The 13,745-nt window shown below is 58.1% G+C and overlaps 2 protein-coding genes and 1 long non-coding RNA gene across 3 annotated transcripts; 2 read left to right on the top strand and 1 right to left on the bottom strand.

The window, feature by feature from the left end:
* Nucleotides 1-174: 174 nt before the first annotated feature.
* HYPK (huntingtin interacting protein K) lies at nt 175-1,672 on the top strand. Its single transcript, XM_026087372.1, has 4 exons — nt 175-386; nt 677-732; nt 1,137-1,188; nt 1,437-1,672. Exons 1-4 carry the CDS (start codon nt 201-203, stop codon nt 1,530-1,532), a joined length of 390 nt encoding a protein of 129 aa, XP_025943157.1. The 5' UTR covers nt 175-200; the 3' UTR covers nt 1,533-1,672.
* An 899-nt stretch (nt 1,673-2,571) lies between these two features.
* Nucleotides 2,572-7,087, bottom strand: MFAP1 (microfibril associated protein 1). The gene is made up of 9 exons (XM_026087371.1): nt 6,982-7,087; nt 6,662-6,881; nt 5,919-6,048; nt 5,355-5,542; nt 4,688-4,796; nt 4,453-4,613; nt 4,019-4,178; nt 3,498-3,587; nt 2,572-3,327 (listed from the first exon to the last, which is right to left on the bottom strand). The coding sequence occupies exons 1-9, from the start codon at nt 7,058-7,060 to the stop codon at nt 3,145-3,147; spliced, it is 1,320 nt and encodes a 439-aa protein (XP_025943156.1). The 5' UTR covers nt 7,061-7,087; the 3' UTR covers nt 2,572-3,144.
* Nucleotides 7,088-11,929: 4,842 nt separating this feature from the next.
* LOC112976291 lies at nt 11,930-13,708 on the top strand. Its single transcript, XR_003256978.1, has 3 exons — nt 11,930-12,932; nt 13,427-13,491; nt 13,596-13,708. It is a non-coding gene; the product is annotated as an uncharacterized LOC112976291 (long non-coding RNA).
* Nucleotides 13,709-13,745: the final 37 nt, after the last annotated feature.

Raw genomic sequence — 13,745 nt, 5'->3', positions numbered from 1 at the left:
CGAGGCCCCACGGCCGGGCCGAGGCGCCGCCGGGGAAACCGACGTCGTTGCCGGGAGCCGGGCCCTGACCCGGGCGGGAGGCCTCGCCCCGCCCCGCCCCCAGAGCCTGGGCCTACTCTCTGCCCCGCGCGCGCCTCCTCTCTTTGGTTCCGGCGGCGGTGGTACGTGGGCGGAAGCGGAAGCGCGGCGCCGGCGGCGTGATGGCGGCGGAGGGGGATGTAGAGCTGGAGCTGGAGACGGAGCCTAACGGCTCCGGGAGCGGCGGCGACGGGGCGGGCGGGCGAGCGGCCGAGAAGCCGCGGAAGCATGACAGCGGCGCGGCGGACCTGGAGCGCGTCACGGACTACGCGGAGGAGAAGGAGATCCAGAGCTCCAACCTGGAGACGGTGCGGGGCCGGGTCGAGGCCGGGGCCGGGGCGGGCTGGGCTTAGCCGGGCCGGGCCAGTGGGGCTCGGGGAGAGCCGGAACCGGGGAGAGTTGGGCCGGGCTTGGGGAGGGCCGGGGCTGGCGGTGCGGTCGGGGCGCCCTGCCCAGGGCAGCCAGAGGCTTTCACCTGGTGTGGCCCCGCTCAGGATCCTCCATCCCGGCACAGCTCCCGCCCGTACCTGTTCCGGGGGAGGCGCAGCGTCAGCCTGCCTGGTACTGTGCACTGAGGTGACTCTGCTTGTTTTGCTAGGCTATGTCAGTGATCGGAGACCGGAGGTCCAGGGAACAGAAAGCAAAACAGGAAAGGTAATGGTACTTCCTTGCGTGTTATTTGGGGCTTTAGGGGGCAATATTCTACGTGCTCAACTTGCTCTCACCTTCGCTCTTGCATCTGTCCCATCTGCCACACTTGTACTAGTGGTTGGAATCTCTCCTCTGAACAGAAGCATGGGGACTGTCCACGTGGGCATGGGACTTCCAGCTTCTCAGCAGTTACATTTCCACCTTGTGGGGTGGCAAATATGCAGCCAGATTTCCCTTGGGAAGTCAGGTGTATCCTGAGAGGAGCTGAGCCTCCTCCCGAAGCACACCACTGTGTTTCTGCAAGGCATCTCTGGTCTCTCCAGTCATAAGTAAATGAGTGTGCAAAGGTGGTAACAGGATCTGGAAACATGTCACTTACTGGTGCTTTGTTCTATCCCTTATTATAGGGAGAAAGAACTAGCAAAAGTCACCATCAAGAAAGAAGACCTGGAGCTGATTGTAAGTACAGGCAGGAAGCTGAGCAGGTGGTGGCATGTCCCAAACCTTGTGTGCAGTCAGTGTGTCATCACTGAAACACTGCACTGAAAGACATGGCTGGCAAATACTTGTCTGCTGTGCTGCGTGTGTGGCGGTGGACCAGGCCAGGGCAGCAGCTGGACAGCTGATGCTGATGCTGACCCCTTGCAGAGCCCAGCCTGCGACGCTGGCTGTGTCTGTTGCACTGAGCTATGCTTGTTTTCCCGCAGATGAATGAGATGGAGATCTCACGGGCAGCTGCTGAGCGCAGCCTCCGGGAGCACATGGGAGACGTGGTGGAGGCCCTGATCACCCTCACCAACTGAGCCCGTCCTCCCGGGACTGTGCTGCATGTGTCTGCCGCTGCTGCCCTGGGCCTGGCCTTGCCCCAGCCACCCCTCGGCCAGCGCAGTGTCGGCTGCGGACTGTGTGTTAAATTATTGAATAAAGGCACCAGCTGGAGTGAGCTGTGACTGTAATTCATACGGAGCTGAGCCCTCGCTCCCTGCTCAGCAGATGTGACACATGCAGTGCTGGCACAGGGCCCTGGGCTGCGGTGCATCGGGAAGAGGTGCTGGCGTCGGGCTGTAACGCCTGAGGTGAGCGGCTGCTCACCCTTCTCAGGGATAAGCTGACCCTGCCTGAATGCTGCTACGAATCTTCTCTTTGTGGTTTCAATCTCAGACTCCTCTCGTGAGGTGTCACAGGCTTCTGCTGGACCAGTCCTTTTGTTCCCGAGCTCAGCAAGCCTCCCCGGAGGCTAATGGTTCCTGCCAGTTTATTTTTTTATGCACTAGCAGGAGTGCAGCTGCGGGAGAGGGAAACACAGCATCACTGCTGTTCTCGCCTTTGTACGAATCTAGGCATAACTCAGGCCTGCTCTCTGTCGGTGTTCCAAGACCAGGGCTAAGCAGCCTGAAGGTGGGGACTAGTCTGAAGCTGACCCTTCCCTTTGCCCCCTCAGCATCTACTGGCACATAACCAGTGAGAGCAGTCAGGTACTCAAAACAAAAAGAGTTCCCTTAATGGCACCTGTAAGAGCTGTGGTGTCCCCAACAAATTACTGTGGGGAAACCTGCATTTCCTGTTCCTGGGGGATGAGCATGAGCCATGGGGAAGCTGCTCCGGAGCAGCCACTTGACCACCCTCTGCAGGAAGGTAAGGAAAGAGCAGGGAACGAGGAGGTAATGGGCACCTACTGACCACCCTGCCTCAGCCAGCACCTCCTGCACTACACCATGCTGCTCTTGGTTTAGCACAGGCTGGGTGCGATCATGGTCCTGAGCCCTGGTTGTTGCCCAAAGCGCAAGGAGCTGGACAGGAGAGCTGAGTTCCTGGCAGGCCTCTGCAAAGACACTGCCAGAATTTGTAAGAAAACAGTTGCTTTATTCAAAACTATCCTGTCCCACCCCACTGCACAGGTAGAAAAGCAGAGCCCTGCAGAAACAGGGTGAGGAGACAGTGTCACAGCTGTTCCAAACCAGAAAAGGGCCCAACGTGACAACTGGAGGGGAAAGACAAGCAATGAGGAGATGCTTTGGAACAGACAAGTGTAAAATCCGTCAATTCCTCTGAAAGGAATGAGTGGTGGGAGCAGGGTGAGTTGCTATGCTCCTGCACGGGCTCTATCAGCTGTCTAGGAGTTGCTGCTGGTGGAAAGGTGACATGGCTATGGGCCTAGTCAGCACAGATAGACTGTCTTCCTCCACAAAAGATTCAGGTCATGAGTCTGCTGAGTCTCTGCAGCCCTGGGAATGAATTGTGCCACCGAGTGGAGGGGGAGGCTCAGCGCAGGAGCACAAAGAGCAGCTGCTCAGGACAAGTCCTGGCAGCGCAGTACTTTGTCCCTTCTAGTCCTGCCCCGGCTTTCGGGTAGCTGGCACAGACAAGTGCCTTCTGCCCTGTAGTGGGCCACGTGACACTGTCCTGCACACTCCCTTAAGTGGTTTTTCGCTTCTTAGCTGATGGTCGCTCAAAGACATCCCGTACGCCTGCTGCTTTCTGTTTGAAGAACTTGGTGTTCTGTGCGCTCTCCTGGCCCCACGCAGAATCAAACGAAGTCGTGTCCTGGTCCACCAAGTGTGTGTACTTTGTTCGCCCGGAGCGCCCGAAGTTCTTGACCTGTGGAGCAGAAAATCTTACGAGCAGCCGTTCAGGTAAGACACAGGGACTCTGTGGTGCCACCACTCTTCCCCACTGAGTGCAGGGAGCCTCCTGCCCCGGCTGGGGAACCGCTCCCTCYGCACCGCAGCTGCGGGCAGGCACCTTCCTGCTCCTGCCCACACACCCACCTGCATGACTTTGGGCAGGATGGTCTTGTTGAAGTGGTCCTCGAGGGTAGGGGCACTGAAGTCCCTCTTGTACACCTCCTCATCTTCATCCTGCAGGAGGAAGAACACACACCTGCTCAGCTTGCAGGTTTCTAGCAAGCACTGACAGCTGACTGCAGTGGAAAGAGCCACTGCATACCTGTATCATCGCTTTGCTGGGGACTGCCACAGTACTCATGGTCCTACTTAAGCACTGCAGGAAGGTGGGAGAACATGAGTTCTGCATCCCAGGGCCACCTCTCGCAGTTGCTCTTAGGCCTCCTCAGGCCACTTCTCCAGAGCCTAAGCCTGATCTGTAGCCAGTGCAGAGCTAGTTTGGTTCTGATAGGATTTGTCAGCCCAAACAGCATCAGGGGAACAGCTCTGCTGCTTCTGATCTGTCTCAGCTGGGAAACCTCACCCTCACGAGCTTTGAGGCAGCACAGGCTGGCCCCATGCGGAACCACTCGCACATCCCACCGTAGCCCTGCAGCATTGCTCACCATGAAGAAGGCGCCACGGTGGTAGTACTTCTGCAGGAACTTGTATTTGCCCTTCACTGCCTTGTTGGTGATGACCTTGCCGTTGGCCCGAAGCTCAGCACGGCGCTCCTCCTCCGTCAGGTTCCGCATCCGCTCGATCTCTGCCTTCTCCTTCTCCATGCTGGGCAGAACAAAACCCATCAGAATCAGCATCCCCCACAGCACCCTCTCGGGACAACTACTGTTGCAGGAAGCCTTTTTAAGGGATCACATTTACTGACTCCGCAGTGGAGCAAAGCCACCCTGAGGGTGGACAGGAGAGGTTTTGGATGCTTTGTCTAGGTAAGAATGTGCTGTCAAAAGGAAGCAAGGCCTCAATTGTTAGTTGGCCTGCAGGGTGCACGGCCTGGGCCTGCTGATGCTCAGCCACAGATCTAAGCAGAGACAATACTTACGCTTCTCGTTCTTCGCGATCCCGTTTGATGCGCTTCAGCTCACGTACTTTCCAGGCCTCGTACTCCTCCTCATCATTCTCATCATCTGTGTCAAGTGCATCCAGTGCTGCCAGCGAGCGCTTGTTCTCCTCCAGCTCCTTCTTTGCTTCCTCTTCTACAATCTGCAGCAAGAGCAGAAGTAGGCCTGCTGCAGTACCCACCCTCCCCGTGCCACCCCCAGCCAGCCCCTCGGTACCTTGAGYGTGTACTTGCGCCTCTCCTCTGCTAGTCTCTTCGCCTCCTGCTCCAGCTCCTTCTGCTTCAAGGCTTCTGCTTCTCGCTCCTGAACCGTGATCCGGTCCTTCCTGTAGACAGGGACCACAAAAGCCTTCAATTTTTCAGTGTGAGCCCATGCAGCCCATCAATCCCTCACAGACTTGTCCTGCTCCCATACTGCAGTGACCCTTAGCCCTTACTCTCCCCAAGTAAGGGCCAAGTTGCAGAGCTCTCCCCTTCCTGCTGTTGCCTAAGCCAGGGCAGCCTTGCCTAATCCCCCTGCAGCTACAGGCGTGCATGGAGAGATGAGGGCACGAGGTCCCTGCCGCGATGCGCTGCCCTCTGCCAGCTTCCCAGCTCTTTGTACAGCATTTGCCCAAACACCCTAGCAGAACCCTGGTGCGACCAAACCCACAGGCTGGTCCTGCACAGTGACCTGACACAGCTGCCTGCGGCTGCTCAGCAATCACTTGCTACTCCTCAGCTGTGCCCTGCCAGGCTGGTAGCTGTCACGTGCCCTTGACAGGCAGGCAGTGCTACCACCTTGTTTTAAGAAGTGGGATCACAGCAGTGATGTTCTGCTTGGTGCCCAGCTGCCAACTCCTGCGTCCTCACGCAGGACTGACCTGTGTGGCCATATCACCTACTTGCGGATGAAGACGGGTTTGAGACGTGGCTCCATTTCATCCTCACTGTCTGTGTACTCCTCGTACTCAGACTCTGACTCAGACTCTTCTCCAGATCTACCTTCATCTTCCAGCTCCATCACCTCCATTTCCTCAGTCTTCCTCTCCTGTGCTCGCTGGCGCATCATCCCACGGCGACGCTCAATCTCCTAATGGAGACGCATCAAACACAGAGGAGTCAGTGGACCAGCCCTGCTACCGCTTCCTTCCACGCAGACTTTCTGCCTCCAGCAGGAAGCCAATTGCTTTCAGATCCTTTGTGCCAGAAGTGACATGTCTGGAACTTCCTTGTTACAAGAAGATGTGCCCATCCCTTGGGATGCAGGGTGGCCTCACCCAGCGTCCCACCTTGCAGCAAAAGGCAAGTCACCCCAGAGTTAAGTCATGGCCAGCTGTGGGGTGACCCCCAAGTCCTGAAACTTCCCAGTTTCACTAGATAACCCATGTATCCGTGGAAAAGGCTATTCCAACCTTTGTCATTCAGGGGCTTTCTTAAGCCAAATCCGTTCAGCTCTGCAAGCATACCTCATCATCAATTTCTTCCTCTTCCTCTTCGCTGGTGTCCTCCCGTTCAAGCCGCCAAGCTTCTCCCTCCACCTCAGAATCGCTGTCTCCAACCACTTCAGGCTCCACAATTTTACGGTGTCTGGCCAGCCTGTAACAGACACTAATTGAACTACAGCACTTTGAACATAAAGAGACTGCAGAAAGATGGCTATTTATGAATTGTTCTTAATGAGACTGTAGTAAAAACTGGAACTGCTGAGTTTGGGGGTAAAACAGCATGTTCTTTCCTAAAAGGCTGGAACAGTCAGGCATTGGCTTTTCCTCCCTGTTTGTGTTCTTGGTAGAAACTGAGCTTTCTGTGRGAAGCCTCCCCTTTATTAGCACTGAAAGCTGAAGCGCCTCCATAGGAGAAGGTAAACAGCACTTGGTTACTCTCTGCCCTGAATATGATTCAGATGAAACCACATCTTCCTACTAGCATAGAGGAGTGTCGCCATGTTAATTTTTATTTCAGGACCTGCTGTTCCCCTGGGACAAAAAATCTGTGCCTGAACTTGGGGCTATGCCCTGGGCTGCTGTTACCCTTGGCTTTAGGGGGTGCTCATGGCACAGCAGTGGCCTGAGGCACAATCCAGCACCAACACAAAGAGTTAGAAGCTGTTCCCGCAAAGACTGGAGAGCGCCGGCGCCTGCCCAGCACTGCACAACGATCAGTGGCAGAGCGGGGCCTGGGTCGCCTACAGGGGAAAGGCGCTGCTCACCGCTCCTCCACGTCCTCGCTGATGCGGTTCTGGAGGCGCCGCAGCCGCGGGTCGTTGGCGAGTTCCTCCTCCTGCTCCTCGGGCTCCACCTCCTGCTCCTTGGCCTTCTTGATGAACTGGAACTCCTCGTCCTCCTCCTCCGAGGACTCCATGGGAGCGTAGTCGGGCCGCTTCCCCGACACATACCGCTTCACCTTCACCTTCTCCATGGAGAGCTCGCCTGTGGGCGGACCGGCCGTCACCAGGGTCCGCGCCGCCGCCACTGCGACCCGGCCCGCGCTCGGGCTCCCCCCCGGAGCCGCCCCCGACCCCCCGCTCACCCTTCTCGTTGCGGACGGGCACGGCGCCCGCCGTGGACTGGATCGGTGGCTGCTTCATGAGGGCACTGGGGACCGACATGGTGGCGGCGGGACGGGACGGCGGCAGCAGCTCTGGCGACGGCGGCAGCGGTGGCTGACACCCTCTTCCCCAGGAACCGGAACTGCGCCCGCCCCTACTTCCGCCGGAACCGCAGTCTGCCCGCACCCGCAACCGAGTGGCCGGAAGTGACGGAATGTCAGGGGTCACTTCCGGCGCGCTGGGGCGCGGGGCTGTTTCTGCGCTGGTGCCGGGCGTGGGGGAGGGCGGGGGCGGCTCCCGGCGCCGCCTCGGGCTGGGCCGGGGGCTCCTGGCGCCGCGTGCGCGACCCTGCCTGGAACCCGGGGCAGCCCCGCTCCGCTCCGCTCCGCTGTGCCTGGAGCGCAGCCGCGGCCCGGCCCGGCCCGGCCCCGTGCGTGGCGGTGGCCGGGCGAGCGGGCCGCGGTTCTGGCCCGCCCCGGGCGCTGCTCCGGGCCAGCGGGAAGCGTTAACGGCGTCGTGGCCGCGGTGCCTGCCGGCGGAGCGGCTCCGCTCGAGCTCTGCCCCGGGCAGCGAAGCTCCGGCGCCCTCGGGACACGGGTGACGGTGCCGGGGCCTGCCCGGCTCCGGGCCCCTGTGCTCGGCCCCCTCCCGCGGAGCCGGGGTCGGTCGGCACCACGAGCGCGCCCAGCACGTGCGCTGAGGCGGCAGCCATCTGCTTGCCTCATGCCTCAGCACCTCGCCCCTGGGGCAGGAGGGAGTCTTTGCTCTGTTGCGTAACTTACTGTATGCTTTCTCCTGTGGTCCACCAAAGCATTAAGATAAGCCACTAGCGGAGCAGCCTGGCATACAGAGTTCCTACAAAGGATCCTTTCAAGTGCTYGGGCAACACGTGAGCAGGGCTTTGCTGCTGACCAGACCCGAGGAATTTTCCCTCAGGCCATACTGGCAGAGGCTTTGGGCTCTGGCCATCTGCTGCTTGCAGTGCGATTTACTTGGGGGCGTCTGGTCACATCTTCCCTAAACTGCGTCTTGGTGGTCACTGCCTTTGGCTCTAGAGTCCTGGTCTCCACCTGTTGCCATTTTTTTGGTATTGAATCATTTGCGCTAGGTAGTATGACTCTAGATAAAATACACTATTATGTCATGAGAGGGGATTGAGCCACAGATGCTCATGGTCTCCTTCTGATTGAACTGATTAACTGAACTCTGAATGGAAAAGATGATCAGCCCATGATGTAAGTTCCTGCTCCTTCTCCTTTTGTACAGGGCTAAAGTGCAGATGATGAGCAGCAAAAGCGAAGCCTGTGGCTGCTGTACAGCCATATGGATATTGGATGTCAGCATCTCCGTGGTGCCGACGTCCCCGTGACTCCTACAGGGTCTTGCTGGGCTGTGGGACGCATCCTGTGTGTGGTGGGGTTGCAGAACTCCTAGCATGGCCAGGGGAACCTGTTGCTCTTTGGGTGGATGGAAGGGTCCGACTGCAGAACCTGTTGTGGGTTCGTGCTGTGCCTGTTGCCAGCCTCGCTGGGTCTTGGGGTTGGTGTCTGACCTGGGGCAAAGCCTGGAGCTGTGGCAGTTTTGGCCGCTGTGTTGATCAGAGCCTTCTCCCAGGGCCTCCTGCTCTGTACGCTGGCAGCAAACCAAGCCAAGCGTGAGCTTTGCTGATCAGGTTCGTGTCTTCCCAGGCGTGAGGGCACCCAGCCCCTCACGGCTCCCTACGCAGCAGCACTTCTCACTGCAGGGCCATGAGCACCTGGAGGCTGGAGCCTGGCTTACCCTGGAAGAGCAGGACTCTCCTGCTTTTCTGTGGGGGCAGAAGCTTCCCCCATTGCCGCCACTGAAGAACCTCCTGGGGCTTCCCCAGTGCCAGTGATGGGAGGTTTGTGGCGCGTGTGTGGCAGGAAGGGGCTGGGGGCATGGCTGTTTCATAGCAGGGGTGAAGGATTTTCTGAATGTGGCAGTGTTGCCCACGTAAGCAGGCGTTCACCGCAGTCATTGCCTCTGAGGAGGTGCTACAGCTCACAGAGGAAAACAGGACAGTTCTGGAACTGATCAGCTTGCAAGAGCTGCCCCTGTTTTTCTGTGGCATCTGTGACACAGAATACAAGATTGCTCTTGAAGTAGGGCAAAACTATGTCACAAACCACTAAGGCGATGTCTGCGATTTTGTGCTGTCTTGAAAGAAAGGAAGAGGTTTTTATCTTCCAGRAAGCCTAGCTGCAGGACTTGAGCCAGTCTGCAACACATCTTGTAGCAGAGGAGTTTGGGAAGCGGGGAAGGACGAGTGCTGTGTTAACCGTGTGCGTGCCAGGTGGTCGCCCTGCCCACCCCCGAGCAGGGGCCCTCGTGGGTGCATTGTGCAGGCTGTGGGGTGCRATGGGCAGTGCTGGAGGTGGGCGCCCAGGAAATCCAAAAGCAAGCATGTTTTCCCAGCTGGTGGTTCAGCCTGGGGCAGCTGGGCGGGAGCCAGCCCATCTCGCGGCGCTAACTGCCTGTGGCCAGGGCATCCTGGGCTCAGCCTGCGGTGTGGCGTGGATGAAGGCTCTTACTGCAGCGCTGTGCGGTAGCTCCACATCTCAAGACAATCCCTCTTTCTGCTGGCAAGACCCAGGCAGAACTTGCTGCCTTCGCGGGAGCCCCTGTGCTTCAGTGCGTGCCTACGGGAGCTGGGGGACTTGGGCAGCCTGGCTGCAGAGCTGTGAGAGGAGGAGRGATGGAGCGCTTGGGCAGGACCCCAACGCTGTGGGTCTCTCTCAGTCCCTGCCAGCTTGCRGTTTGCCTTCGCAGGCAAGGCATTGACAGCTTTATAATCCTACAGCAACTGATGCCCAGGAATAAGCAAGAGCTCTCTGGTGTTTCTGGCCTTTATGTCCTGATGACAATTAGAGCTCCAGGCCCAGCTCCCTGCTCTGCGTTTGATCATCTGATGAGATACTAATCTTGTGTAGTTATCACAGTGTGTTCCCACCTAATGAATCCAGTGTCACCATGGCAAGGAGTGAGCTTCAAGATATGACTCAGTAGGTGAAACAATTAGACCTAGCAGTTAAAGGAAAGCTTGGGAATTGCACACAAAGCACATAATGTCCCATTCAGGTGGAGTTAAACTCAAGACCTCAGCAAACAGGGATGTGCTCTCCCTGGCTGGCTTCAGTTCTGTGTGACTGCAGAAGCCTGGAGCAATGGCAAGAAGCAGCCCCAAGCCTACAGTGTGCCTCCTCTGCCCCATGTGCCCTTGAGAGTCACAGCCGAGCTGCAGAAACCAAACCTGGAGTTGCCTGAGCAGGTGCAGGGGGCTGAGGGGAGCCCGCTGTGGTGTGGCCTGGCCCTGCCTGTGGAGAGAGGTCTCCCCCGGGCAGGATCCTGCAGAGCCCACCCTGGGCATGGAGAGCCAGCCCGTGCCGGGCAGGGCGCACTTGCCCAGGAGCGAAGGGGTCGTGTTGCTGCTCCTCCCGTGGCGGATCCCGTAGGGAGAGGGGAGACAGGCTGGCAACAGCCTGTGCCTCCGAGCAGCAGCCCCAGCCACCTTCCTCCACAGACCAGAGACGGATTCCCCTTGGCCCCAGCGCCGAGCACCAGCAGCGACGTGCCAGCCCCAGGCCTCCATCCAGCCTGGCGGTCCATGAGGGGCCGGGCTCCAGCGGGCAGCGGGAGCCTGAGCTGCCCGTTCCCTGCGCTTGCGGAGCCCAGGCTGCCGCGGGGCAGTGTGTGGCTGGCGAGCTCGCTGCGCCCCGGCACCCAACGTTGGCAGCTCCATTCCCTACTGTTTTGTCAACCTGCTGGTTAAAACCTCTGCCCGTCAGGCTTTGGACTAGATTTCTTTGTCAATATCTATGTACAACCCCCCCCTTCCTCGGTGAAGCCTCAGGCGGTGAGGGGGTCCTGCCCGTGGGCTGCTCGTGGGCCTCTGCCCTGGCGTTTCCTGCACGCGCGTACCTGTGTTCCTGTCTGCATTGCTGTTTGTGCTGAGACCCCGACTGCCGCACGGACCTTATGGTGCTCAGGCCAGACAGGGATGTCCCTTGACTCGAACAGTTGCAGGTGGTACGCGGGGCATGAGACGGCAGGGTGTAAAGCACCCAAGCCCAGAAGAGGGGCCATAGTATGACGGGCTGTGGTTGTGATACCTTGGCAGCCTAATGGCTGTTGATGACAAAGTCAGGAGGCAGATAAAGTTACAGCCCTGTTCCGAGCCGCCACTGTTTGTGTCTGCAAACTGTACCGCAGGGCAAGGTCAGGGTGTTTGGGGTGGATCTCGAGAATCCCATGTGTGTGACCACAATAAAATGTTATGTCTGGGAGCGTGACTATGAATAGAGCCTCGTGAGCCGCCGGGACCTTGCAGACACAGCTCCAGCCCGGGGACTGCAGCTGTGGCAGCTCCGCACCCTGCTCCAGGGGCACCAAGGCCGTCTCAGGAACCTGCCGGTAGCGTCCGGCAGTGAAGTGATGTGAGGTAAGGGGGCTGGAGAGACACCGGGGAAAGGGGGATCGGCATCCCAAGCTTTGGGAAAGGGAGCAGAACTGTGCAGGAAGGGGGGCTGGGGAAACGTGTCTGCAGCACAGCAGGGAGGGCTGCAGACTTGCCCCTGCTCTGCCCGGGGAGGATTGCGTGGGAACAGTAGGCAGTGTGTCCACTGCACGCTAAGTAAATATTTAGTTACTGATTTGGTCCCTCTTGATGTGCTCTGTGTGCTGTTACTGCTGTTTGTTTGGTTTTCTCCTCTGCCTGTGAGGGCCCTCTGTCCTTCCTCCACTGCCTTTCCTTACGGGAACCCCTGGAGTGCTTCCCCGCTTTGCCGTCTCCGCTCACCCTGCAGAGTGGTCGCTGCTGGGCGCAGCATGGCTGGGCCCTGTCCGGTTCCCAAGCTCAGCCCGCGCAGGTGCCTGCGGACAAGGGCATTGCCCCCGTAACTGCCCAGCCTCCCAGCGGCTCGGGCAGACTGGCAGGTGCCTCACTGCTGGAGCTTGTGCAACCTCTGCAACCAGAAGGCCAAAAATTGACCTGATTTTTACGTGAAAGTTGATTTCTATTTATTTTTGTGCATAACCTGACTACGCCACATAGAACACGTGCCTGGTGCTGATGAGGGTAGGTAGGGAGGTCTCACCCTCGCCTCGGGGTGGGCGCTGTACAACCTGCGTGCTGATGGCACGCCTGGCAGGCAGCTGGCGGGCTGACTTGCAGTAACACACTGCTGGTGAAATGGTTGATTAGGAATCACTGAGCAGAACAGCCAGCCCCTGGCTGTGTCCTTGAATGCGTTGATACCTCGAAGGAATGGCAACCAAAATCAGTGAAACGTTAAGGGGGGAGGTTCGTTGGTTCTTGCAGACACTGTCGTGGTAACTACTTCATCCCCTTTAGCTGCTGCCTACCAGGGAACAGCAAAGGACAGAAGCATTTGGCAGCGGTCGTAAGACCTGGAAGGAACAGTAACCACACAGATCCAGCACTAGCTGCTCTGCTGTCCAGTCCCTGAGCAGCCTTGCAGGAGGGGCTGCTGGAAAGCAGATCCCCTTCCCACTCGAGGCCTCATCCTGTGCTCCAGGTGCTCCCAGGGTACAGGCATTATCTTTGGCGGGAGTGAAGAGAGCTCAGCTGTGTAAGTCCAAAGCTAACAGTTTATGCAACAGATAGGCAGGCGCTTCCCGTTTGCCTGCCCTGGAGCACTGAGATAAGCACGCGGTGGTGACAGGAGGCCCTTTGCCAGCTCCTCTCCCCCCAGCATGGTACGTCAATAAGATCCAGGTGGAGCAGCTCTGTCACCTGCCTGGGCACAGCCTGGGCTATGTGACGCATCTGAGGATACCTGCAGGGGTCCGGGAGGGGAGCAGCCTGCGCCACTCCTTCGCTCCCACCACAGAGCTATCGGCAGATTTAGGACCTGCTTCCAAAACACATGGACCCGGGAGACCCCCCGTCTCCGTGAGCAGCTCAAGACGCTGGCGGTGCATCAAGGAACTGGGGCAGTGGGAGGGCTGCCAGGGAGCAAGCAGGGCCTGCCCCAACTGCTGCAGGACACGAAGGACGGTTTTGCATGGTCCTGTTGTGGTGGTGGGGCGGCCGGGGATGGCCGAGCTGTGGGTGGGCGCGGGGCTTTGCCCCCTGGGGGGGATGATGGGCCCCAGGGGGGCAGTTCTGACTTACCGGAACTCAAGCAGTTTGCGTTTCCAGTAGGGACTTTTTGGGGACAGATGTCATTATCACCTCGGCAATCTAGAGTTTCTGTTTCTGAAGTGATGTTATAATCAGATATTCGCCCTTCAGAATTAACCTAGTTTAACAAAGAAAACTACCCTGTGCCAGATTTTCTGGGTTGTTCTCAGCATCTCAGTTACCAAGGTGACTGTTTCCTGTACGATTGCTAATGCTTTATAATCTCGATCATGATATCTAAGTGACTTCCTCTTCTTTGTCAGGAGATGTAAGATCTGCTCTTACCCTGGGCTTCTCTGAACCCCTTTCTGAAGTGCAGAGGCTTCAGGTCAGTTGGGGTTCTGCTGGGTTTTGTTCTTGAACTGCTTTTTGCATTGCTCTTAATGTGGATCCTATGCATGTGGGGGACAGAAGTAAACTGTTTTTTTTCAGGAATGACTGAAGCTGAAGTGAACTGTAATTCACTTCTCACCTTTTCTCCTTGGTGGAAGTCTGTCTCCTGAAATGTGAAACTAGAGCGTGATTGATTTTCCTGGTGCTGCTGCTCTCCCGACAGTTTCCCGGGGAGGCTCCCACGCCGCC

Source organism: Apteryx rowi, unplaced genomic scaffold (genome assembly GCF_003343035.1).
Source record: "Apteryx rowi isolate R43461 unplaced genomic scaffold, aptRow1 scaffold_713, whole genome shotgun sequence".
In the NCBI taxonomy this organism is placed as follows: Eukaryota; Metazoa; Chordata; class Aves; order Apterygiformes; family Apterygidae; genus Apteryx; species Apteryx rowi.
The sequence above is the reverse complement of the archived record's forward strand: the minus strand, read 5'-3'. Positions and strand labels throughout refer to the sequence as shown.